The sequence below is a fragment of the Ammospiza caudacuta genome, chromosome Z, assembly GCF_027887145.1.
Source record: "Ammospiza caudacuta isolate bAmmCau1 chromosome Z, bAmmCau1.pri, whole genome shotgun sequence".
NCBI classification, from domain to species: Eukaryota; Metazoa; Chordata; class Aves; order Passeriformes; family Passerellidae; genus Ammospiza; species Ammospiza caudacuta.
This window is the reverse complement of record NC_080632.1, coordinates 85,319,112-85,346,781: the sequence shown is the minus strand read 5'-3', so window position 1 is coordinate 85,346,781 and position 27,670 is coordinate 85,319,112. Positions and strand designations below refer to the sequence as shown.

The 27,670-nt window shown below is 45.5% G+C and overlaps 1 protein-coding gene across 1 annotated transcript in view; it reads left to right on the top strand.

The window, feature by feature from the left end:
• Window positions 1–27,670, top strand: part of LOXHD1 (lipoxygenase homology PLAT domains 1) — a 79,757-nt gene that overhangs the window by 39,121 nt on the left and 12,966 nt on the right. Inside the window, exons 17-21 of the mRNA XM_058824078.1 lie at window positions 232–417; window positions 4,297–4,424; window positions 8,318–8,435; window positions 16,962–17,139; window positions 22,422–22,607. Coding sequence (XP_058680061.1) covers window positions 232–417; window positions 4,297–4,424; window positions 8,318–8,435; window positions 16,962–17,139; window positions 22,422–22,607 — 796 coding nt within the window. The remainder of the gene's footprint in view (window positions 1–231; window positions 418–4,296; window positions 4,425–8,317; window positions 8,436–16,961; window positions 17,140–22,421; window positions 22,608–27,670) is intronic.

The window sequence follows — 27,670 nt, the reverse complement described above, 5'->3', positions numbered from 1 at the left end:
GGTCAGTCCAGTCTTCCTTGCCTTTTTTCTGAGACTGGCCTTCCCTCATGCATAGCAGCTGATGGCCTGAGCTCCCTTGCCCATGGCAATGGCACCATTTTCCTCCATTCCCGTGAGGAATGGTTTGCTGTGAGGGTGTACACAGCCTCTGAGTCCCTCATTTCCAGGTGAATCACCCCCTCCCAGAGAAATCCCCTTTACCAGGAGGAGTTTTCTCTCTGTCCCTCACAGGTGGGGCATGATGGTGCTACCCCCGAGAGCTGCTGGATGATGGAAGAGCTCACCATTGTCGTGCCCACCAAAGGCATCATGTACAACTTTGTCTGCAAGTGCTGGCTGGCCAGAGACAAAGGGGATGGGCTCACCTCACGGATCCTCAACATCCTGGATGCAGAATGTGTTAACGTTGGCATCAAGGTAGGCACCAAGCTCCCTCTGTGCCTTTGGCTGCTGCAGGGAGCTCTGCTGGCATAGCTCATGTGCCAGCAGCTCTCATGCTTTGACTTTTGTAATTGGCTTGAGCCTCTCCTCTCCTCTCCTCTCCTCTCCTCTCCTCTCCTCTCCTCTCCTCTCCTCTCCTCTCCTCTCCTCTCCTCTCCTCTCCTCTCCTCTCCTCTCCTCTCCTCTCCTCTCCTCTCCTCTCCTCTCCTCTCCTCTCCTCTCCTCTCCTCTCCTCTCCTCTCCTCTCCTCTCCTCTCCTCTCCTCTCCTCTCCTCTCCTCTCCTCTCCTCTCCTCTCCTCTCCTCTCCTCTCCTCTCCTCTCCTCTCCTCTCCTCTCCTCTCCTCTCCTCTCCTCTCCTCTCCTCTCCTCTCCTCTCCTCTCCTCTCCTCTCCTCTCCTCTCCTCTCCTCTCCTCTCCTCTCCTCTCCTCTCCTCTCCTCTCCTCTCCTCTCCTCTCCTCTCCTCTCCTCTCCTCTCCTCCCCCTTCCCCCTTCCCCCTTCCCCCTTCCCCCTTCCCCCTTCCCCCTTCCCCCTTCCCCCTTCCCCGTCCCCTTTCCCCTTTCCCCTTTCCCCTTTCCCCTTTCCCCTTTTCCTTCCCTATGTTATTTTATTAGCAAAATCTTTAGGTTTGGTTTAGGACCACGACTGTTTAGGGCCCTGTTTAGTGAGGCTGGCTGGATGCAGCCATGGCAGAGTGGGAGGGCAGAGCAGGTGAGGCACAGCTCAGCAGCCTGTCCTCATCTTGTCACCCACTGGGCCACCTGGTACCCCTGGAGTGGGAACAGCTGCAAGGTGAAGGATTACTTGTAACTCATCAGATTAGAGCAGTGCAAATATCCTAATGTTTTAATCCCTCCATGATGTGGCTACATACCAAATTTTCTAACAGGAGATAGGGAAATAAATAATTACTGGAAGTTGTTGAAACGTGAAAACATTTGTAAGCCTGATTTTTGGTGAGAATAACTAACGAAAGTTGAATCAATGATGAATAAAACTCTATCTTTTTTTCATTCAAATATATGAATTTTGAAGTAATATCTGGTACACCGTATTTCAAACAAGTACAAATTGCAAAGCTGAGCTATGCTGATTTTGGATGTAAGATTTGTAGCAGAAATAACAGTCTGGATGAATGTGACAATAACACCGTGTTTAAATACCTGTGGCAATTTAAATACCTGTGTGGCAATTTAAAATCTCTACAGATGTGCTTCTATTTACAATCAGGTTACACTTCCATAGTACATTATTTTTTCTTTATGCTGCTCTTGATCCCCAAGCTAAAGATATTCTCCTGAAATCTTTCTTGTTCCTCAGACATGCAAAAAATTGATAACTTTTTCAGCATTTGTGAAGGATTCACCAAATCAATGCAGATTTCAGTAGTGGAATTGACCTAAGAGGGTATTAAAACCTTCCTCAGACTTAATACCAAGGTTAAAACCGATCTCATAAAAAATGCCCCATCTGTCGTTTAACCTCCTGGATGAGGTTTCCAAGCCTCTATTGGTGAGCTGATGGCTTGCCCATAGATTGAAGTGGATCTTAATGAAGACTTATGTTCAGTCTTCCTTTAACAGCACAATCCTGAATATTTATTTTCATAAACACACCAAAAATAGACACATCTAGCAACAATTTTTTTTCCCTGTGATGTTGGGCCAGAAACTTGATGGGAGACTTGAAGGAAATCTGGGCAGATGCTTGGGCCTTGTAAACAGAAGTGAGCATTTGACTTTCTGATCAGTCTCCTAGTTGAGGGAATTTGGGACTGTTCTCTCGTTAATAGCTGTAGTTAAAAACTGAGTCTTACAGGCATTTTAGAGTTCAAAGACAACTGATATGTTTAGCATCACTGGGAAGATTAATACTTTTCTAATTTTTTTTTTTCCTGCTTGGCTTTTGTACAGCCCTGCGTACTCATTTCAACTTAATTTTCTTCTTGGCTTGATATTCCCTCTTTCTGCTTTAAATTGAGTATTTGTTTTCCCATAGTTGGAGAAATTACTCAATGTCCACCACAGCCATTAGAAGCCTTCAATGCAGTGGTAAAAGAGTTTTTCTCCTTCCTGTAAAAAAATAGGATGCATTGCTAAGATTTAAAATATGTGCGGGTGAATATGTGATCAACAGGTTACTCAGGTTCAAACAAATGTGAAAAATATTTTTTATATCATGTTATTCCTTTGCACTGTTTATTTATGTGGCAGCCAAAATTCAAGCCAATAAAACTTGGCTAGCAGGGCACTATTTAAAATATGTTTCTGTGAGGTGTTTCTTGATATTCCTCTACGTCTTAAAGAAGCCTTGGTACCATAGCTATGACCTTGGAAGCATCTAAGTGGTCTAGAAGTCTTAAAACCCCTGATGGCCACTGGGATTTGCACATTTTTGACATGTTTATTCAGAGTCTTATTGTTCCCACATCAGGAGAATAGAACAAAATTAGGCTAGTAAGGTGAAAACTGTAGAAAACATCTTTTCACAAACTGGCATGCCTTCAGTGCACACAAGTTCTGGGAGGACTCTGCAGCTGATGCAATAGTGAGCATCCCCTTGGACAGCAGGACAGCTGAATTTTTGTACCACAAGGAGTGTTCTGATGTATAAACCTCCAAACTGTTAGTGATATTGGAATAAACATTGCCTAGATACACACTGACGTTTTGGAGGAAACATTTTGCAGCCAAGAAAAAGGAACAATTGTTTTCCTGGGAAACTCTTTTTTAAAATTAGCAAGAATTTGGTGCAGTACAGAGCTGGAGTGCTGGAGGTGACCAGGCAGAGACACTTGGTAGCAGAGGGTTGGAGACCCAGCTATTGATGTGATGGTTGTGACTCCTCTGAAGAAGCAGCTTCAGAGATCTGCATCACTGGTATTGCAACAGGACAAGGGATAACAGGTTTAAACTGAGGGAAGGTTGACTTGCATTAGATAAAAGGAATAATTTTTTTACACTGAGGGCGATGAGGCCCTGGCCCAGGGTGCCCAGAGGAGCTGTGGCTGGCCCTGGATCCCTGAAATTGTCCCAGGCCAGGTTGGGCAGGGCTTGGATCAGCCTGGGATAGTGGAAAGTGTCCCTGTCCATGGCAGAAGGTAGAACAGGATGAGCTTTAAATGTCCCTTTCAACCCAATACATCCAGTGATTCTGAAGTTCAGGTGTCGTCACAATAAATGTGTCTCTTTTGAGACTGGGAAAATCTGTAGAGAAGGTCATAGATGGAAAGTCCTGTAGTGAGTTTTGATGCCTAACTTTGCCTCTGAAAACAATGGTGTGGATCAGAACCAAGAAGCTGTGTTGGAACCTTTTCTGTCAATGAAGCAGATCCCCAGGAAAGCCTGCTGCCTTGTGAAGGCTGACCTAGAACAGAGACTAGACAGAGCTACAGAATAAAGTAGGGATTTATTAGGAGGCCTCAATTGATACACTTTGGGGAGTACAAGAGCTACACCCAAGATGAACCAAAATGGTCACAAAATGCACGATCAGTCATGAGGTCTCTCACTTTTGTAAGTTCTGCTCTATTTCCACATTGGAGTTAATTGTACAATTACAGCTTTACGTTATGAAGTCCCATCCTTCTTGTTTTTATCTCTTCAGTCCATGTTGTTTATGCTCTTGGGCCTGAAATTTGGATCATTTGTCCTAGGTGCCCATCTAGAGAAGGAATTGTTTTGTCTCCCTGCTCTGTGAACAGATCTCACCATCCCCTAATATGAAGCTCAGACCCACACACTAAAGCAGCACAGAATCTGAAAAATATAAAAAAAGTAAAACCTGAGGCATCAGCCTAGTTTGGCTTGGGTTAAGGACAGCTGTTTAAATTTGATTGCTTCCAACCCTCCCCAGATCCTCTACGAAGTCACGGTTGTGACCGGAGACATCGAAGGAGGCGGCACCGATGCCAATATTTTCATGACTGTCTTTGGATCCAATGGGAACACCGAGGAGCTGCTGCTGGAAAAAAATGGGGACAGGTACAGTGGCTGTCATTTTTGTTGGTTAGAAGTGGAGTGATGGCAGATTTCAGTGTCGAGTCAAGAAGCACTCAGAGCTTTGATCATGCTCCCACTGCAACACAAACATTTACTCCCACTGACATTATAGATTCAGACCTGGGCCCCTTGTAAGTATTTCTGTCAGATTTTTAGCAAAGCAAAGGAAAAGAGAGCACTGTATAGCCAGGGAAAACACCCTTTGTTATTTGTGCAAGTTTTGTTTAACCTGTTCCTCAGTGGCTTTAGAGATAAGCACCTTGAACAAAAGTATGAAGTCCTGCATTGTCCCCAAGAACTGTGAACACTGCCCAGGATTGCACTGGGAAATGGATGGGTGGTGGCAGAGAATGCTGTACTGAATGCCCTGATTTTACTAAAAATGACAAACCTCATGTTTTCTTCAGCAGAAACAGCTAACAAACACTATAACCCTAGCCTGATGCCAGCACTTCCATAAGCCATAAAACCCATAAACACGCCACCAATCATCCACTTCCCAATGCTTATTTGTTCCCTCCTAGCACCTTCCCTAGTACAGAAAGCTTTGGCATGCTCAAGAATGAACTGTCTTTCAGTGGCATCATGCTTACATTTAATTAATAGATTAGCTCTGATCTTATTCAGCAAGACATCTACAGAGCATCAAAGGGTGGGAGCTTTTGGCCACACAGCTTGCTGAGGGAATGCTGGATAACTGAGAGATAAGGTGCACCTTGCACAGAGGTGTTTGCTCAGGGAATGTTTCACTTGAAGCTTTTGTAGCAGAGTGGGTGTCTGGACAAACATAGCTAAGATTGAGAGCTTCATGTGTCTAGTTAGTGACAAGCACGAGCCTTGTCTGTTGTGGAAAAAATGAAGCAGAGGTGCTGTTGACTGAAATATCTGTGAGAAACACAGCTGAGTCATGCAGGAAACCACAGCTCTTGGGGCTTGCTGCTCCCCACCACTGAGGAACATCCAACATGTGGGGCAATGCCCCTGGCTTACCAGCAAGTGTGGCCTTCAATGGCACCCCTCTTACAACACCCTGGGCAAGCCCAAACTGGCCTGTCTTCCACTCATTTAATCCTAACTCTCAGTCCTGGTAGGCAGGAAAATGGACCACTGATGTTTAGAGTCAGAAATTAAGCAGATTTCATACCTGGGTGTTTCAAGCAAAAACCTCAAAAGGGGATCAAGACATCTCCAGCCCCTCAGGAGCATGGATGTAAGTTTGCTGCATCTGGGGCAAGCCATACCCCTAAACTTGTGGCCTCTAAAAACACTTCCCATCTGTCTACACAGGTGGGATGGACAATCTCTGATATAAAAGTATGAAAATGCAATGCAGGATAATAGAAAAGTCTCTGTGTTATTAGTTGCTTGGGTTATCATCTGACAGTAGAGGAGCTGTGAAAGGTGTTGAAAAATCACTAGGGCTGTGTAAAGAAAAGGAAGTGTAAGGCACAACTCTTATTATGTTAATATCCCCAGGATGCTGTGCTATTCTGCTGGCACATCTCTGCATCACACCTCCAGCTGTACAGAGCTCTTGTCATCTCATTAGCACCCTCTGCAGAGGACATTCGAGTCCCCAAATTCACATCCTGCCTGCTTCTGCACCACTGCCACCAGTCTTCATCCAGCTGTTAACAGCACAGGCTCTCCTGGCTCCTTTCCACATGGAAATCTCTCCAGCCCTTGCACCAGCAGAGCAGGGGATGGGGGAGAGCTGCTGCAACCCAATGGTAAAAGGCTCTTCATCTTTATTGGGGCCATCCAGTGCCAATTCACTCACAGCAGCTTAGTGTATTACCAAGAGCCGTCTGTCTAACCTGCCACAGATTTAAGGCAATTTTCGCTACATTACACTTATTGCCAAGACCCCTGGGCAATGGAAATATTTATAAGGGCAGGCATGGGTAGGAAAGCTTAATGAAATCCTGTAGATAAATGGTTCAGTGTCCTGAAAAGGGAATAGCAGCAGTCAGCTTGTCTGGCTACTTCTTCCCTTCTCAATTTTATTTTTTTTTTCAGGTTTATGTTCATCTTCATACAAATTAGGGGTAGCAAAGAGCTTCTGGGTCACCCAGTTTGTCACTTTGGCAATCACCTTCCTCTAGTACTTTCCTCTTGGAAGAAGCAGATGGGTATCAGTGTTACAAACTTCAAACAAGGCATTTGCTGAAGATAAAGAATGTTGTATTTTGCTAGCAGACATTTTAGCTTAGAGCTGCTCAGCCTGGAAAGCCTCAGAGTGAGAGATTTCTATGAAGCTTTGTAGGTAATAGTGATTGTAATAAAAACTGATCATAGGATCACAGGACAATTTAGACTGGAAGGGTCACACCTTTTTGTTAAATAGATGTGGAAATCAATCCAGTTCAGGGACAAAAGTACATTCTATTTCTCACAGTGAGACAGGCTGCCTCAGTATCCGGTACCACAGGAAAGACAAATAAGAAGAAAAAGGAGTTTTTCAAAGAGCAAACATAACCCTTAATAACTAGAAATGGACTGGGACCAAAATGCCCTGTCCAAATGCCTCTGGGAGTGCAGAGGAAGCAATGCCTGGATGCAAACTGAGAGGCTCGAGCCAACCCCTATTACTAACATCTGCAGCTATGCATGCTCAGATAATGGTGTGAGTATAATCACATTCATCCTGCAGGGGGTAATCTGAACAGAGGTTGGTAAGGAAAATTGGGGGTTTTTTCTCCACATTCTGGCACTGCACAGCTATGGGAGGCTGTGTGCATTGCCAGGAATGAGATATCATAGTTATGGATTGTTTCTGTTGTGGCAGTGCCCACAGTTTGCAGGGCTCTTCCCAAACCTCCTAGCACACTCAGGAAATTCCCCCACAACAAGAAGTTTGCATGAAGGAGAAACCTCAGCAGCAGAGTGGTCACCACGTGCTTGGTGGACCTCCTGGATTTGGCTGCCATTCTCCTTAGCAAGGATTAGATTTCCAATTCCAAGACCGCAGCAGGTCCCCACGTATCTGAGGGAGCAAACAGGAAGATACACTTGTTCAGAACAGAGCAATATTGAGCCTGAGGCAGCACTTCCACTGAAGCAAGGCTTTCCATCAACACCAGTGATGCCAGGAGGGAGGGAAGGTGCAGTCCTAGCCAATGTAATCTTCTTTGGGAAGCACATGTTAGCTGTTTTTTCCCTTCTCCTGCTTCCTGCTGATTGCTATGGATGAGCAGCTCCTGCATATCCCTGTGCCTGTACAGGAGCCACACACTGGGGAAGGTCTTTCACGCAAGCTTACACAAGCCCACCCTGGTTCTTACCAGGGGCAGAGACAGTCTGCAAATCCAAATCCCCCAATTCCATCAGGCTGGCTTTGTCTCCACTCTAACACAATTTGCCTGTGCTTACTAAACTTGGGCGCCGGGCTCCAATCCCAGTGCCACATTCAGCTGAGCTGCAGCGACTGCCTCTCTCCACAAAACACAAAGTTTTGTGCTGAGCCTCAGGGGGAAGGAGATGAGGCAAAATTATTTTGCCTTCTAGCTGGAACTGGCCAAGGACAGGCAAGTGGGCAGCTGCCAGGAGGGAGGCGATGTTCAGAAGCCTGACTGTGAGCTGCTATTGTTCCTGCTGCAAACAGAACAGTAGTGTATGCCACAGGCTGCCTGGAGCAGCTCCAGGTGGGCTGTGTTTTCCAGGGAAGGAGGAATCCCTGTCAAATCTGCACCGAGGTGTCTTGCCAACAGCAGAATAGCTGGTGATTGCAACACAGGAAAGCTCAAGTCCAATAAAGAACATTCATAAACTTCTGATTTGAGGCTGTTGGCATGGCCAGGGCTGGGGCACAGGACAGAAGTGTGGAGAGGCTATAAAGCAGCAGGAAAACCTCCCTGTTGTTGCAATCCCTGCAGGTTTGAGCGGGGCCAGGAGGACAGTTTCATCATGGAGATCGCCGACATCGCGCCCCTCAGGAAGATGAGGATCCGGACGGATGGGAAGGGGACGCGCCCGCACTGGTTCATGGAAAGGGTAACGCTCCTGGCATCACAGGTCACCCACAGCCTGCCTCTCCTGGAGCCTCTCAGCCCTTGGCAAAGAGGAGAAAGGCACCAAGGGACCCATTTTCATTAATTTTCTACATTTTTTTTCTGTTTGGTGTCTCACGGTTTTTCTGCCGGTTTTTCCCGGCAGGAATTGAGTCACAAAAGAAGAGAGCAGAGGGAAAAGCTGTACTTTGGAGCTTTTCTTGTGGTGGAATCATCATGTCTGGAAGTGTTCAAAAGGCTTGTGGGTGTGGCACATCTGTGGGCTATGGTTTTACAATGATCACTGTGGTGCTGGGTTAATGGGTGGATGTGATCATATTGGACATCTTTTCCAGCATAAATGATTCTATGGTTTCACCACAGATTCTGCTCACTCTCCTCTGCACGAGCCTTGCTTTGTCACCAGGACTCCTGCAGTGTTTTCTGGTCTCTGGATTGTGCCGTTGGCCCCTGCAGATCTCTGCCATGTGGGAATCTGAATCCTTGGGAGGGTGGGTGTTTGCCAGACAGAGACACCCTGGGCTGGGTGAGACATTCCCAAATAACCCATCCATTCTGCTGGATCATCCCATCTTTCCTCTTTCCTTCTCCTCTAGCACACACATTTATTTCTTTTCTTGTCCATACAAATGAGGTGTCTTTTTTATCTGGCATTTTGAATGCAGCATGCAAATTGATGGTACTTTCTCCCTGATGTCCTACCTCGCACAAAAGTACAGTGCTTGCCTTTATCTTTGCTGTCAAACCATCAGCTCCTTGTAAGGATCACCTCTGTCTGGGCAGACAGAAGTAGTTTGCTTGTTGTGGGTCCCTGTAGTAAAATTTGTAAGACAGAGGGGGAATGATGTGCTGATTGCAGACCATGAGATGTCATTAATGGAGAAACACATCTCTGCCATTTTCCTTACCATGCTTTTCCTGGAGATGACACCCTGCTGGGTTTCTGTATCTTGACCTTTTCATGAGAACAGTTTAGGACCTATTAGCTTAACCACGGTCAGAGGAAACACTGCATGATTTTTTAATTGGGTCCTTTTATCCTATTTTGACTAATTTACTGCAGTCTTTTTCACATAGGTAATGTGTTTCTAAACACTGACCCTACACAGCCACCAGTTTTCAGTGAAGTGATGGATTTCTCTTCACTTTCAGAAGAATTTCTGTGCTGTAGTACCATTTCTACTTCAACATTTCTACTTTTAATTTTTTTTCTCAGCAGCTGGGGAAGGAGAGGAACCAAAAGAGGAGGAATTCAGGTTGGACATTAGAAATAAATTTTTACTGTGAGTGTGGCAAAATACTGGCACAGGTTGCCCAGGGAGATTGTGGCTGCCCCATCCCTAGAATTGTCCAATGCCAGGTTGGACAGAGCTTGGAGCCATCTGGAATAGTGGAAGATGTCCCCAGCAGAGGGTGGGGCTGGATGAGTTTTAAAGTCCCTTCCAACCCTTAACATTCCATGATTTTATGATGATGCTTCTGCAGCTCCTCAAAGGATTAGGCCACCAGCATATATCTTTAGAACTGATGCCACAGATGCAGAGTTTCCCTCTGTGCCTAAGGAATAACTCAATCTGTTGTCTGATTTGATTCAGATATCTTGGTCAAACTCCCTTTGTAATTTCTCACATGCTTTCCCCTGAGTTTTATAAATCTTATTCGTATAAAATGAAATCAAATAAAGCTTATTCATCCAGAGGCACTCCAGGTCTTGCAGCCATGAATCAGCAGCAGCACAAAGGCAAGGGGTGGCTGCATCTTTAGGTGTGCCTTCCACCTTCCTGCTGCCTTGTCTGTCCAGGCATTCCAAACCCTCAGCCTGCTACCAAAAGCAAAGATTTCCCAGGGAATTGAGCACAGAGGACTCTCATTTGGACCCCTCCAGCAGACCTACAGCCACCTTCCAGCTCTGCAGAAGCCACAGGTGGACCCATGCAACAAGAGCAGGTCTTGAGACAGACTTAAAAGAGGGCTTGTGAAAACGAGGAAGAGCAATTTTTTACTTGGGCAGATAGTGACAGAATGAGGGGCAAGGGTTTTACACTAAAAGAGGAGAGATTTAGGTTAGACATTAGAAAGAAACTCTTGACTGTGAGGGTATTGAGGACCCGGCACAGCTGTGGCTGCCCCTGGATCCCTGGAAGTGTACAAGGCCAGGCTGGATGGGGCTTGGAGCACCCTGGGATAGTGGAAGCTGTCCCTGCCTGTGGCAAGGAGTTGAACTGGAAAGTCCTTAAGGTTCCTTCGAACCCAAACCATCTTTTATAATTATATGATTTTAGAAGCTTATGGAAATTATGCCTATAGTCCCTAATTTTTTTTAGATAAACACATCACAGAGGATTTTTTAACTCCAGTGTTACGTAGATAACTGTATTTATTGGTTTTCTTTCCCACCTTCCCTGCAAAGGTAAACACAGCATTTGCATTCCCAGGCAGAGGGTGGCTTACAGAACCATTCTGGAAGAGGGGAGGAAGGATTTTTGTTCTCTGATTTGTATTCCAGCCTTAAAAACTTACGTAGCCTGGTGTGACATGAAAACTGATCGGAGCCCATTTCCATTTCTGTCAAAAGTGCATATTAAGACTGCATAATGAAATACTTGTGGGGGTAGTGCTAAACTCTCAGACAGATGGTTCACAGTTAGTGCTAACTAGCACAGTGAAATGAGAAGCTAGATTAAGCCATCAACTCCGTAATTAACCATTTGTTGCTCCATTTATCTACACGATATTCTCAGTTTTCTTGTTCTGTTAAACTAACAATAAATGATCTTTTTAATTCTCTTTGGTCTTTTGGTAAACTGTTGCTAGCCATAATTTATACTGCTTTTAGTTCAGCAGATATAGAAATGCATAAATACCAATTAAAATGCATGAATTATCAATGATCCTGTACACAGCCAAAAGATTCAATTTACAAGCAGGCAAGTAGTCATATTTTTTTCTGTCTACATAAAAATACACTAAAATTTCATTCAGAATCTCAGCAAAGTAATGAACCTGGTGCTGCAAATTCAAACTTGCTACCACAAGTCACAATATGTTTTAAATGCTAGTACCTAAACCTCTACAGGGAACAAAATTTGATTAGTGATGTTTTGCAACAAAATGAACAATATTGATCATTACTATGCCCAAACAGGCATGGTGAATGTTCTCCAAAGCTGAGCAATGCTTCCTGATCACACCACTGCTGGAGGAACACAGACTGGGGATTTTTTCCACTGATCTGATGCTGAATCTCATCTTCTTCCACACCAAGCTGCCATGACACTGCTGTGTGTTTCTGAAAAACCAGGGAACAAAATCATAGAATCACAGAATAGTTTGGGTTGGAGGGGACAATAAAGTTCATCTCATTCCACCCCCTGCCATGGGCAGGGACACCTCCCACCATCCCAGGTGCTCCAAGCCCCATCCAGCCTGGCCTTGGACATTCCAGGGATCCAGGGGCAGCCACAGCTGCTCTGGGCACCCTGGGCCAGGGCCTCACTACCATCAGCATTAAAAAAATTTCACTCTAATTAGGAAACTTATCTAAATGCATACTTTGGAAAACTCTTCCTGGGATAGCTGCTTCCTCAGTCCCTGTGATGATTTCACCTGCTGCCCAGTGCCTTAGCTTTGAAGTTGAAAAGCTAGAAACAAGTAAGGATGAAAGCTCAGTGAAATAGCAGGAATTATGAGACTGTTGAATTCTGCAGAATTGCTTCCCTCAGAATTTTAATGTTACTTTGTGCTGTCAAAGCCAGACAGATAAGAAGCTGCCTTAATGAAGCACTAATTGCATTGCATTCAAACGTCACAAATAATCCTGCATGTGGGACTCGGTCTTTATTCAGTCCTTTCTCCTTTGTATAAAGGAGATTAGGAGAATTTAAGAGTTATTATTGAGAATTGAGAATTATATAGCTGAAGCTGACTTTTATTCTTTGCAAAAGAGAGAAGTCTTTTTGTTTTACAGTCAGAAGTTCCTAGGTTCGAGTGAAGAATAATGACATGCGACAGAAGCATGAAATCCTGTGTTTGAGCCTTTAAAGGTGAATTCCAGGTGCTGTGTATTTCCAGGAGTGGGAGACTTTGTGGAGCATGTTTTACATGACATCTGGAAAAAGGCTGGGTAGGGGTAAATCAAATAATCGGACATGTCAAACCTTTCCATTGCCGGAGACAGTGGGCAATTAATTTCAAATTGTTGGTTTAATGTTCCTGTCAACTACTGTATTTGCTCAGCTACAAAGCAAATTATCAATGTGTTATTCATACACGCTTCTGCCACTTTTGCTTCGTGGCTTATTGGTGTTCTATAGCCCAGTTAGGCTCCTTGCATAATTAGCAATGAAGTTTGAGATGAAAAGCACTCTGGATGCCCACAGCAAGTTCTAGGTATCCTAAAAAAATAGCTTGGGTGCAGTGCAAAGTAGTGGGCTCATTGCCAAGCAGGAGCTGGTTTTACTGAGAGGAACAGGCAGAAATTAAATATAGTCTCAGCTCAGCTCACTGAGATGACTCGCTTGACCCTCATGACTGAAACCAAAATCCTGCATCATCCTCTGTGTGTGGAACACCCACAAACATCTCCTTGCAGGATGGGATTAATTTTCTGCTATTTTAGTCACTGAAAAAGGCTACATTCAGCTTTCATCCCTTCCAACAAACTGCTCAGGGGCCCTCTGTAGTTATGAGACAGGCAGACCTGAGAGAGGGGGCAATGCCTCAATAATTCCTTACCTGCCCCCAGTTAAGGTGGGACCTGGGGCTTCCCTGGGGATACCCAGGTCCCACCACACGATGTGCTTGGGCTGGATGACCAACATTTAATGGGTCCATGCTGGGTAAGTGAGAGCCAATGTACCCACATTGTGACACAGAGGTCAGCCTGGCCCTGCTGCTGCTTCTGTGTCCCTTGCTGTGACCACAAAATCACAGAATGGTTTGGAAACAACATTTAAGAATCATCTCATTCCATCCCCTGCCATGTACAGGGACACCTTCCACTGTCCCAGGCTGCTCCCAGCCCCATCCAGCCTGGCCTGGGGCACTGCCAGGGATCCAGGGGCAGCCACAGCTGCTCTGGGCACCCTGGGCCAGGGCCTGCCCACCCTCCCAGCCAGCAATTCCTAATTCCCAATGTGCCAAAATCTGTGCCTGCCCTCTGGCAGTGGGAGCCATTGCCTGGGTGCTGTCCCTGCCTGCCTTGTCCCCAGGGGCTGTGCAGCTCTCCTGGAGCCCCTGGAGGCCCTGGCAGGGGCTCTGAGGTGTCCCTGGAGCTTCTCTGGTGCAGCTGAACAGCCCCAGCTGTGCCAGGCTGGCTCCAGAGCAGAGGGGCTCCAGCCCTGGCAGCAGCTCCGTGGCCTCCTCTGCACTGGCTGCAGCAGCTCCAGCTCCTTGTGCTGCTGGAGCCAGGGCTGGGGCAGCTCTGCAGGTGGGCTCTCACCTGAGCCCAGGGGCACAGGGGCAGGATCCCCTCCTCTGCTGGGGGATCAGCCCAGGATAGAGTTGGATTTCTGGGCTTACATCCCTTGGGCAAAAAGCACTCATAAAATGAAATTCTTTCCCCTGTCTGCTCCTCCTATAGCACCACTCCAGAACAGGATACCAGGGCAGGTCTCTCTTTCTGTCCTCACAGTAAGATGCCCACAGATGCAATCACACATCCTGAGTGAGGGGCTGAGGATGGGAAAAACTGGCACTTTGCTCCAGCAGCTTTAGTAGCCAGACATTTTTTTCTCAGACAGCATCTGGAGTGCTCAGCCTGGGCTGGGTATTGGTGAGAGGCCTGACCTCTGTGTCTGTGAGTGCTCTCCAGCTGACAACTCTAATCTGCTTCTATCCTTACTGCTTTCCTGACAATTCCCTGCAAGATTTGCTCAGGACATTTTGCTGTAACAGTGTCACTGTCATTCCCAAGCAGGGCACGGGTACTGCTGGCTGCCAGCATGGAGTTTATGCCCTGGGGTGGGGGGAAAATAGACCACAGATTTTCATAAATGGGGAAAATAGATTTTTTTCAGTCAACCTGACATTGCTCACAGTTCAATTTTGCAAAGAAAACTTTCTGGGTTGGACTCCTAAGAGGATGCAGGCATCATTCACACATCCTTGAGAGAGGACACTTGTGTGTCCCAGCAGAAAGGCCACCAGCTGGGCTGGGGGAGACCTGATTTCTGCTTGGTTCAAAGCAAGGGTCTGATTCAATATCTCTTGACTCACAGAACAGGTTTTTTTGCCCACAAAGTAATAGTGTCACTGGCTATGAATAAGCAGCTTTTTAGAAAAGTGGGACATCTTCTACAGCCGAAAATGTCCTGTGCCCCTGGGACAGGGGGTGAAGGTGCTGTGTTACAGATCCCTCTTTAGCATCAGGCAGATTGAAAACCCCAGATGAGTGTCTTACCCACAGAACCATTCAATGCACAAACAGCATGGCTCACTGATCATCTTCAGTGTAGCTACTGCCTTTTTGAAACAACTTTTTTATAACCTGGAGCAGTATTCTTCTTTTGAATTGCTGAAGACTCCAGCAAGGCTTGGTTAGGGTCAATAGAAGGCCATGGACTGGTACATCTGGAGTTTGAAGACAGAATTTGAGCACATTTTATCTCAAGATAAGTTTTACTAAGGTTTTTTTTTTTTTTCTTTAGGCTGATATATGAGACACAGTGGAAGGGCACTGAGGTGGTCACGGGGCTACAAGAAGCACGTGGCACACTAGGAAAGGCTGAGGAAAATGGAGTTTGTAAGCCATGACAAGAAAAGGCTGAGGGGGAATCTAGTCACAGTCTTCTGCTGCCTGAAAGGAGGTTTCAGAAACCATTGATTCACACTCTCCTCAGAGGTGGACAGCAGAAAGTCACGAGGCAATGGACATGAGTTGCACTGAGGAAAACCCTGGTCAGACACAAAGAATAAAATCTTCCCAATGAGGGTGGTGCACCCTGGGATGAGGACTCAGAGTGTCTGGGGAATCTGCACCTGTCACAGACATCTTTTAATTAAAAATCCTTTCTCAGGATTTTTCCTCCTGAGAAACTGAGAGGCTTCAGGAACAAAACGTAAACAATGGTTATCTGCTGCTGTGGAATGTAACAGGTGCATCTGTGATTGGTCCATGTTGGATGTTTCTAATTAATGGCCAATCCCAGCCCAGTTAGCTTGGACTCTCTGTCTGAGACACAGACCTTTGTTATTCATTCCTTTCTATTCTTAGCTTAGCCAGCCTTCTGAGATGAAACTTTTCCTTCTATTCTTTTTAGTATAGTTTTAATGTAATATATATCATAAAATAATAAATCAAGCCTTCTGAACATGGAGTCAACATTCTCGTCTCTTCCCTCACCTGAAAACCCCTATGAACACTGTCACATGCACCCTTGGGGATTTTCACAGCTCAGCTGGACAGGGCTTTGCACAGCATGCAGCCACACTCGTAGCAGGGCTGGAGCTGTGCACCTCCAGGCAGCCTTTCCAATGTCACATCTCCCACCACTCCTCTTCACTCCTCCCTGATGCTGTGCCACACTTCCCTGGCACTTCTGGGCTCACCTTTCCATGGCCTTTGCAGAGGCAGCGTTTCCTGATGCTCTGCTACACACAGGTACAGCCTCTGTTGCTGTTAGACGGTGACACAAATGGCAATTTACACCACGGTCCCCTGCCTTCCCTTCAGCTCCCCCAGTTCAGTCAGAGCTTGCTGCTAGGTTTTTGCTCCAGGCAGGTGTAATGCTTTCCTCCCACTTGACTGATGCTCCACTGAGCCCACACACAACAAGAGACATAAAGGTGGGTATTTTATTAGGCATTTGTTGGAATAACTTGTTGAGCTGCTCTGAATTCATTCCCATTCTGTTCTTATCACCACAGCATCTGAGCTGCTTCCATGACACGTTAGATAGTGTGACTAATATCTGTTGCATACTGTTTGTTCTGTCACCTTTTCCCAGAGGGAGAAGTGTGTGTGAAATATTAAGTTTTTGCTGGCCTAATTTTATCTTGTGCCTTGTTTTAACTTGTTTGGGCTTGCATCTCTCTACAATGAATTCTGCTTGTTCACACAAAGGAGACAGGCAAAAGAGAGATGCTGAGTGCTTCCAGGAGAGGTAGTGAAGTTTTTAATAACCGTGTTCCTTCTCTTGAGTGAATTCCATACTGGCTCACAGGAGGTGAGCCAGTTTAGGTGGGATCTGGGAATCTGGAGGGTCAGGAGAGGTCTGACCCTCTTAGAGATGGGCTTTGTCCATTTGGTCACAGGTCCAAATTTCTCCCTTTGCTTTGACTCATGGTTGAAAACGCATTACAATACTGTGAAGACCATTTCTCAGGACAAACCACCACAGCAACTACTGTCCATAAGAGAGAGTTCCTTTTATCCCAGAAGAGTCCAGTGTGGGCTTTGGAGCTATGGCCAAGCTCTCCCCATGTCCTACCACATCATTCACTTTATGAGTTTAACATTTGCCCTAATTCAAATGGTAAGATTTTTTTCCCCCATTTTGTCTCCTCACAGATCACCCTAAAGAACCTTACTAACCAAGAAGTGGCCACATTTACCTATGGGGATTGGCTGTCCAAGCTGAAAAATGCCACGGGAAGCCTGGTGTGTGAGATGCCAGCTGTCATAAACAACGAGCAGATGATGGAGGACACCACATACACTCTTGAGGTTAAAACCAGTGACATTGGAGGTTGGTCCTTGCTGGGTATTTTATTAATTTTCTAGTGTAAAGTTTGTTTTTTAACAATGAAAAAAAAAAAAGCAAACCCATCTGCTTCATTTGAAATTACATTTGAAAAAACATAGTTTAGCTGGAATAGAACCATTTTAGCTGGCTGTTCACTGTGGCAGTGTCTAAGAGACTCATTCTCATCTGAGCTCTGGGAATAACATATTTAGACTCAAGGCCCAGGTCTGACTGCTCTTTGATTCCTCTGAAGACACCCTAACAGAAACTATTACCAGACCAAGCTGCAGAGGTCAGCAGCCACGTTTTTCTTTTTTGGTCAGGTCCATCCATGTAGGGTCAGAACTGGTGTGCTTCAGGTTTTCAGTCAGCACTGTCTGCCTTGCCTAAAGCAGGCAGCAATAATTCACCCACCTTTCCAAAGTGTTTTGAGATCATTTATCTCAGGCTGTGAAAAAAACTTTTCTAAATGCACACCAGATAGAAGAGGTGTAACAGAGTATACAGAAAGAGCTTCCAGAGCCAAGAAATGGGGTTTCAATGTAATTTCCTGGGATCACCACTTCTTTTCATGGGAAATTTTGTCAGGCTGCTGGATGAAATCTGCTGCCACATACAAAGTGAATAGTGCCAAGATGGGGCAAGCCAGACATTGTCTTGTTTCCAAGATGTCTTCCTCAAGTGAGATTCTGTCACACCAGTGCACATAACCAACTGCTGACCTCTAAAGATCTTTTCTTTATCCCTTTGCTGCTTCTTTTTTTTCCTTTCCCTCTGGTTTTATCAGCAGTAATTTATGCAGCTTTTAAAGTTTGATTGAGGAATATCAAAATTTTTTCTGGCAGAGCATCTTCGTGCCACCTCACCACTTCTTATCTATCTTCTCTGCTGGTTGCTTGTCTGAAAAACATGTAGTGAAATACAAAAAACAAAAGAGAGAGAGAGAGAGGAAGAGTTGTTTATGTATCTGGCCATCCATCTAATATAATAGTAAATCTTTCTGTGACCTTTTTTGTGAAAACCAGCCCTAACTCACAAAGGTGATGGAAATAGTAGTGAGGGGAGAACAGAAGATGACAGCAGCAGCAGAGAGATCTGCCCTTCCCATTGAATGAAGGATGACAGGTATTAATGAAGAACCATTTTATTTCATTATGAACAGCGACAACCAGTAGGAAAGAGCAGATTACAGAGACGTTTCAGGGAGTCTGTTTGTGATTAGATCACACAGCTCACTGACACAATGCTGAACTTCATCCAGCTTATCTAAAGCAGGTGCAAGTCATGAACCATCTCCCCCTTTTGATCATTATGTATTCCACAATTACTCCTGGTTGGACCAACTCAGGAAGAAAGACATTTTATCCTTGGTGATGTTTAAACATGTTGTATCATCTCCTGCCACACTGACATTGTTGAGGAACAGCAATACTGCACAAGGGCTGGAGTCAAATGTGCTTATTTCCAGCTATAAAGTTTTTCTTTGCAGTGGATTTCAACTTTCCAGCTCATAAGAGTCACTGAAAGGAAAAAAAACAAAACCAGGCAAAATAATCTCACCTATTTGCCACTCTCTGAAATATCTTCTGGTTTTATTTCCTCCTAGTCTAGACTGTCTCTGGTCAATTCATCTGGGAGAGAAGTCTTCACCAGTGGTCTGGATAACTCTCCTGAGGGTCTCTGACTCTTGAGTTTTTCTTCATCCGATTCAGGCAGAGATTTCACTATTAAATTAGGTTAGATGGATAAAGTTAGGGAAAATTAATCCCACAAAGAAGATTCTGCAGCAAACTAGAAAGCATAAGCTATTTTCTCTCCACCACACACACATGTTTAACAACATCATTGTTTTACATTTTCCCCAAGGAAACCTTTAAGTTACAGTTTGTCTTTCACAAAGTCACTCTGCTCCAGTGAAGATTTAACCTACAGAGTTTGCAGAGGGAACAGCTCTGCTCCTGAAAAGCTCAAATCATCTTTCTTCCACCACCAGCAGCAGTACCTCAGATGACTCTCAGGCTGCACATAGATAAGAGGAGGTTGTCAGGGCATACACCTCCTGAGGCAGATGGGAAATCTTTGGTTAAAACCAAGGTCTTGATCTCAGATGTAAAGCACAATCTGATTTTCTTCAAGGCAGGACCCACAGACATAGATGCAATAGGGAAAGACCACCTGATGGCTCTTTCTGAGGCACAAAAATGTCCTTTGGTTGGTTAATTTTTACTTTCTCTCTGCAGGCATCATATACATGTTAATGCAATAAAGATGGAGAGTGAATAAATACTGCTTTCTCATTTTCCAAGCATTAATGCAACAGAAGGTTCTTATCTCTGCTGTTATAAGATTAATTAGGATGTTGTCAACTCAGTTCCAACCTACAAATTACATAATTTAGGACAGTTGGTGTCAGCTCATAGTGCCTTATATAGGTTTTTTTCATGTAAAAAGAAAGACATTCTTTGGCCTCAGAAGGCTGTGACTCAAGCCCAGAGTTTGTTTAAAAATCAAGCATCTGCTCATATAATCATAAGGAATTGTATAATCATACGGATTTCTGTTTAAAGGGTCCTATAGAGGTTATTTCACCCATTTTCCTGCTCAAAGGAGTGTTGCCCAGCCAAACACTGGACAACTCCAGGACCAGTCATGATGCCAGCACCTCCTCAGGCATCTGCACCCAGACCTGCACCATATTCCTGAGAAATTTGCTTTTTCCTCATTCCCACCCTGAGCCTCCCCAGCAGCCTGTGGCTTTGGTGTTTTGGGGAATGATGTGGCACAGTGCATGGCCCTGTCATTGTGACCCCTGTGCCTGCACTGGGGCCCTTGTGCACTGCCCCAGCTCCCCTCAGGGCTTCTCCTCTCATTGGCGCTTCCCAGCTCTTGTTCCTCTTGGTATCCACCCTCCAAGCTCTTCTCAGCATCTTGACACAACCCAGGAATTCAAATTCAGTGCTTTGAATTGCACTGAGCTCTGGAAACCTCCTGCTAGCTCGGATCAAATCAGAATATGGAGGGTACTGCTGCAAACTTTGGGACACCTTCTGCTTCTCTTCAGCATGCGCAAGGTTTATTCCAACCTTGCACACAGAGGAGTTTACACTTCTCCTTGCTGGATTCCATGGGATTTCTGCTTGCCCACCCCTCAAGTTTCTCAAGGTCCATCTGGGCTGGAATTCTGGCCATCAGCATGTCGCTCACTCACACAAATCTACCCTTGGCTGGAAACCCGCTGAGGAAACACTCTGCCACTGTTTCGGGTGCTGATGATGAAGTCCAGCTCAGTTCTGTAGAATCAATCCATGAGCTACTGCACTCATCACCAGTTAGGGCTGGTGCAACCGCAGTACCTTCATCTTTTCATTTGTCAGGTTTTTTACAGTTCCTAAATGTGCCTGGCAGTTTCCTGGAACTGGCAGCAACAACAACAACAACAAAAATATCAGTGACCCAAATAAGTGAAATGTACATTGATTTACCATTTCTGTTTTTTTACTTTCCCATCTCCTGCTAATTGCTTGTGAGGGAAATGTCACAGCATGAGACCTTCATAAGCTTCTTCCTGCAGGGACAGTTTTGCTAAGAAACAGTTGGTTCTGTGCTTTTTGAGACCTGGCATTAATTAGGAGCCTGCTCCTTGCAAGGAAAGGGACTTCAGTTTGCTTTGTTCCTCACCTCAGCAAACTCTGGGATCATAAAAAAAGTACTGCCAGATGAACTGCCTGGATCCCTGATGGTTTCTCTTCCTACTCAAACCCTTCCCAGGGAACTGTTGAAAATTAGCCCAAATTTAACACGGGCAGCTTCTCGCATGGACACATGTTGCTTTGCCTTTCCTCTATAGGACTCTTTTTCTCCTCTTTTTCTTCTAGCAATTTTTTTTCCAGCCCTTCCATAAGAACAGTCATTATTTCTTCCTAACTTCTGTATTCAAGTCATAATCCTGTGGAAGTAGGGCCTTTCTCCAGAAGTTTACAATCCCCCTAACTTTGTCTCTGCATTGTGTTTAAATGGAGCTGTGGGAAATACTGCCTATGTGGCTCAAATTGGATTTGTGATACTCTTGTGCAAGAAAGGGCCTGGGAGGAGGTTAGACTTTCAAAGCTGGGCTATCCAAACGAGGGCAGCAGATGCTGAGTTTCTTTGTAAGGCAGATTTGAGCTTGATGGTCTGGTTTTCCAAAATTTAACAGCCCTGGTTCTGACGCAGCAATGACTGTCTGCCCATGTGTAATCTTATTTCTCTCCGTGAATCTGCTTTTGTATTACAGTGTCAAAATTAAAATGCAATCGTCTTGGTGGAACTATAAATAGCGCCAGGTGAAAATGTAACACTTGCAGCTAAAATGTAAGCTCACTGCAGGTCATTTGGTCTTGGACTTCCCAAAATTCAGGAGAACAGCATGGCTGTTTTCTTTGGCAAAATATGGACAGTAGAGGACAAATTGACACTCAATATCAAGTAATAAAGATCATCTTGGAAATTTTTAATTTCCTAGCCTATACACAAGAAGAAGGTGGAAAGTGGTAGGGCAAACTGTTGCATGAGAAACTGGGACTTTTTTCATTGATTGCTGCATGGTCAATACTTTGAGAAAGAGCAATATAGAAGGAGGATCTGTTGTGAAGTGGGCCACAGTGGCTGGGTTGATGATGTGTAAGTAGCACTGAAATCCCTCTACCATCAAACACAGCAAGAGCAGGAGGAGACAGACCCCAGCTGAAGGATCCTGAGTGCCACAATTGCTAGGAGAAGGGTGTGGGACTGCAGGAGGGAATGACTGAGTGCTGAAAAGGGACTGTGCTTCAGTGGGAAGCCCAGGACACCGCTTTGTGGCTAGAAAAGTTATAAAGTATGTTCTTTAACACTCCTCAGCAGATTGCTGGATTCTGCTGGGTAAGTCACTTTACTTCCCCAGCTACTTTGGAATAATGGGAGTCACTACCTGACATCCCCTGCAGAGTGCTGTGATGGGCAGTCCTTCAAATTTCTGCTTCCCACTGCACTGCCACCACCACAGTCATGCACCTCAAGTGCCAGGGCAAAGCATCCAGCTGTATTTGTGGGATGGACTGGAAGAGCTGATTGTCCTCCCTGCAGGATCCTGCACAAATCAACCGAAATGTCTTGGTGGTGCCCAGAGAGACATGAGCACCCCTGCAGCCTCCTCCAGCCTACCTTTGCTGCCTCCCCATGCAGCTGGGGCTGGGAGCCAGCCCAGGGTGGCAGGGTAACCCTGGGCATCTTTAATAATGGTATTTTTCTCTGCTCTCTCCTTCCAGGAGCAGGCACCGACGCCAACGTTTCCTTGATCCTCTTTGGGGAGTACGGGGACAGCGGCACCCTGCCTCTGAAGGAGTCCAACAAGTCCAACAAGTTCGAGAGGAACCAGATGGATGAATTCAGCTTCTCTGAAATGCTGAGCCTGGGAGATCTCTGCAAAGTGAGGATCTGGCACGACAACAAAGGTCAGGGCAGCGATGGGGCAGTGGGAGAGCTCGGGATGTTGTCACTTGAGGGAACACACAGACACAGGACAGGCTGAAGGCAGAGTCCCCAGCTCTGCTTCAGGCTGGGAAAAATTACCTGGATAATTTTACCCAGATATTGATTCTTTAATTTTAATTTTTCCTGGATTTTACCCAGATCCAGGGAGCTGGTGTCCCTAGTATCCCTGTCTGGATACACAACTTCATGTAGTGACTCTCTCCCTGGCTGCTGGTGCCGCTGGCCCCCAGCTTCAGTCTGAGCTTACAGCCACCTCTGGATGCCTCCCCCAGAGCAAAGCCACCCAGCCGGCTGTCCCAACACACTGAGTCCATCCCCACCTCTCACACAGGAGGCCAGCATGGTGCTCCCAGAGCAATTTAATGTTCTCAGCCTGACACTGGCACGTGGGGAAACGCAGCCCGGCATAACACAGCGAGCCTCAGAAGAAAGAAATGAAGATCTGTGTCTGGCTTTATTAAGACCATTGCATCAGCCAGTGAGCACGCAGCATGCTGCTCAGAGAGGTTCTGACACTCCTCTGCTGCTGGACACCCTGACTGGTGTCACAAACTGCAGAGCAGAGCTCAGTCGGATTGTCACAGTCATTTGTGTTGTCATCAGGCACCAAGTGGTGTCTTGTAACAAATGCATCACTAACAATGCTGTGTGACATCCCATCCCATCTTCATGCAAAAGACAATAAACTGCATTACCAATTGCTTGCTCACTGGGGGCCAGCCCTTGCTGCAGCCCAAAGGTGAAGCCCCACAGCTCCCACAGGCTCACACCTGAGCCACTCTTAACAATGCTGTTTGGCAGCAATATTTATCACAGTCTGGGGAGGAATGGCACAGGGACCACCTGGTCGTTACCTGTTTGTACAGAGGCAGCTGGTTTATGACTGGGACAGGTTTCATGCCAGTATTGATGTGACCTGGCCACCATCCTCTCAACTACTCCAAGCTGTGGCAGATGGGGAAGGCTGCATGTCATGCTCTAGTAATAAAAGATGCTATCTCTAGATTAGACTTTCCCATTGGAAAGTCTTTGAGGGGGAGAAAAAGCACATCTAATGGTAGCCTCTGTCTGCAGTGAAATATGGGAGATGCATCCACCTAACATGATTGTTTACTCCCAGACACTGCAAGCTCTGAGCTCATATTTATCACTCCCGCTACACAGCACAATTTAGTTGATTAAACTCCATAATATCATGTTATATAGCTGGTGCTGAATGCAGTAAGGGAGCCGCTTTCACCTGATTACTTTGCCAAAACACTAATTCCTTAGATCTGCAGTTTAGATGTAGATATGGAAAGGGCTATTGAATGAGAGTTTTAGCTCAATAAACAGGTTTTCTGGCTGTTCCAAGACTGGTTCAGACATGCTTCTGATAGCACCAAGAAATCAACATGGACTGGCAGATTTGCTTTCAAACCTATTACCAGCTGAAACTTGTGCTAAAAGAACTTTTTCCCCAAGTAGCATCATGGCTCCCTGGTGACTGGCTGTGCTAGCAGGATGAAATAAACTCACCAGAGCAGAGCTGGTCCTTAGGGCTCAGGCACATGGACAGACTGGGATGCAGGAAGGTGAGAACTGGATCAGATCAAGGGTCTGAGCTGCTCTTTCCAACAGCAGCAGCATCCCTGGCTGCCTGAGGAAGGGGACAGGCTGAACATGTAATCCTGTCACAATCCTCTTCATTTTGCATGATGAATAGCTCAGGGCGTTTCCTGAAGTGGATGTCATTCTTGTCCATTAAATAATTTCCAGTGAATTTTCTCATTCAAGGTGTTGCCCAGGCCCTCCAGGAGCCACTGGCACCCACACATGCTGGGCAGGAATTCCCACGAGTCTGCTGCCTGCTGCGTGACGAGCAAATTCTGTTAATCCAGGAGGGGTTTGTTGCCTTTTCCTTCTTGTACAAGTGATCACAGCTCACCCTCTGAGTGCCACTGATCATGCTGCTGACACAAGTTGGTAATTGCTGGCTGTGTGCAGCTGCTTGGTGGCAAAGGGAGGTAACAGAATTTAGCCTTGGGCTAAGCAGTAAATAGGCTCAATTAGTTTAAATTTGCTCTGGGCTAAGAACTTGTACCCAGATAACCACCACAAGTCAGCTAAAATACTAAGCTGGGTGTCTAGAACCTAAAATATGTATATAAATACACATGGCAGCCTCATATTCTGTTTCCTTATTTCCTCATAACACTGGTTTCCACTTATAAATACTAGTCCTTACCAGACCTGTCTGACAGCAAGGTTAATTTAAGCCTTGGATAAACACCATGCTCAGGTTTTGTTCAGCAAAAATGTTTTTGCTTTTCCCCACAGAAAGAAGGAAAACTGTTGTTTAAATCATAACATATGTTGTCTACATTGTTCTTGCATTAGTCATGTGAAAGGCATCTCCCATCTAAAACTTCACACAATTCAGCATGACAGTTTGTTGGGTGGGTAGAGTATTTATTACTGCTGAGATCCAGGATATAGCTATCCTTTGAATATATGCCTGCTCCCTATATATAATTTATATAAATTGGCTGTGGCACTGCCTAGAAATTCCTGGCTCTATTTCTTTTAAATGAGTAGTAGGGTCAGGGGTCAAGTATGGTTTTTGTCAGACGTGTGAGGGACTTTTGGGTATTAAATAAAAATGTGTTTGTATTTACCGCTGCTCCGAGGCTTCAGATGTTGATCATTCTTTCTCTACCTCTTTTCTGGCTTTTTTGGACTAAATGGCTCTCTACCAATGGCCTGTGGAAGGCTTGGCCTCACACTCGCCCACCCCATTGCTCCTGGAGTCCTGAATATGTGGAGCATGCTTGGTGTTCTTTTCCTGAAATAAACTGTCAGTCTCAATCACAGAATCACAGAATGACAGAAAAAAGGAATCACAGAATCACAGAATGGTTTGGGATGGAAGAGACTTTAAAGTGCATATCATTCCACCCTGTGCCATGTGCAGGGACACCTTCCACTGTCCCAGGCTGCTCCAAGCCCCATCCAGCCTGGCCTGGGGCACTGCCAGGGATCCAGGGGCAGCCACAGCTGCTCTGGGCACCCTGGGCCAGGGCCTGCCCATCCTCCCAGCCAGCAATTCCTAATTCCCAATGTGCCAAAATCTGTGCCTGCCCTCTGGCAGTGGGAGCCATTGCCTGGGTGCTGTCCCTGCCTGCCTTGTCCCCAGGGGCTGTGCAGCTCTCCTGGAGCCCCTGGAGGCCCTGGCAGGGGCTCTGAGGTGTCCCTGGAGCTTCTCTGGTGCAGCTGAACAGCCCCAGCTGTGCCAGGCTGGCTCCAGAGCAGAGGGGCTCCAGCCTTGGCAGCAGCTCCGTGGCCTCCTCTGCACTGGCTGCAGCAGCTCCAGCTCCTTGTGCTGATATTTGGGGCCAATGACAACACCACATGAGGTGCCCCATCAAGGGGAAATACTAACCATACAAAGGCTTCCTTTTCCTAGCCATATCCAGAGGCCAACTGCCTGCCTGTATTTCAGGATAAAACACATTTAAATGCCTTGCCCATTGTGCTCACTGTGCCACGCACCACAGCTCAGCATCCTTCTCCCTTGGTGCAGCCTTGCTGCAGTGGCTTCGCTCCCAGTTCCCATCTTTTGTTTATCCTTTCACTGAAATTTGACTGCAGTGGGGTGTTCAGAGCTGAGGAGACAGTAATTGCCATGGCAAGACAATCAGGAGGTCTTTAAATTGCAAACACCATGTTTTCATCCTGTGGAAAAGCATGCCGGTTTTATGGTCCCACTTTATGCTTTTAAATGCCATTTTCCCCACAAAAACTGCTGAGTGACATCTCTGTATGAGACATAAAGGAGGAATGAAGCCCCCATCTAATTTCTCTAACTTCAGTAAAAATGATTAGGGAGGAAGTTGTTGCTCACTTGTAAACAGGCATTTTAAAGACTTCACAACTGCAATTTCAAGGAACTTGTTCCTGATTTTTTTAGATGTTTAGAGCTCACAAGTGAGATTCTGGTAACAGCAAAGTGATATGAATGAAATTTAGTTTTAATTTTGCTCCATGTCTTTTTATCTTGCCCCTGTTTACTTTGAGATAGTGATGTTCAACCTAATATATTTAGACTCCCTGAGCAAATTTAATCACTTCCAGGCTCCCCATCTCCTGATCTCAGATAGGCACTATGTATTTTCTCATATCTCCGTTCATTTACTTCTACATTTATGCAAGATCACTATCTGTAGGTCTGTAGAAATGCTGACTTTCTAAATATAGGCCTCAAATTTTTTAAATTTTTTTTTTAGTCTGCTATAAGGACTACATCACCACTCTGGAAGAATGACTGAAAGTTTCTCAGTATCTCAGTAACAGAACTATTTACCTAGGAAAAGGCTGGTTTCCCTCCTTTTTTATGTGGTGGGGTTTTTTGTGTTTGTTTGTTTGCTTCTTTGTTTGTTTGGTTTTGGATGGCTGCTGCCTTTTTCTCCATGAAACAAGGAAGTATGGGAAATCTGGACTTAGCTCCCTCATCTGCCTGAGTAGATTTGGACCCAGGTGATAAGCAGTCTGTCTAAAGTAATTAGTTTCAGATTCTTGATTATCTCAGTTGCCATCAACCAAGGGGAGCCAGGAAGAGTCTAATTATGGATAAACCAGACTTTTCTGCGTTGTGGGAGCAAAGACAAAAGTAAATACCAAGGTTATGGAGCCAAACTTCTTCTTTGCCTTAACAAGGCCTTTCTCTCAATTCACCAACTGACAAGGCCTTTCTCTCAATTCACCAACTGCTCTGACATTGTCCAGCAGAGTTTTAAACATCCCGGCTGCCCTAGTAACTCCTTTTGGGTGGCTCTCCCAAAAGAGAAAGTACCTTATTCCCTTTTTGAGTTGGACTCAAGTCAAAACAGTTTATATACCCTTGGTTTTCCTTTCCTTTCCCTGAAGGAATTACCTTTTCCAGGAGCAGTGTCTTGACTCAGATGTTAAATTGCCCAGGCCTTGAACTCACAGCACACAGCCATTCCAGAGGTCTGGTTCTCCAATTCATGGACATGATTCCAAG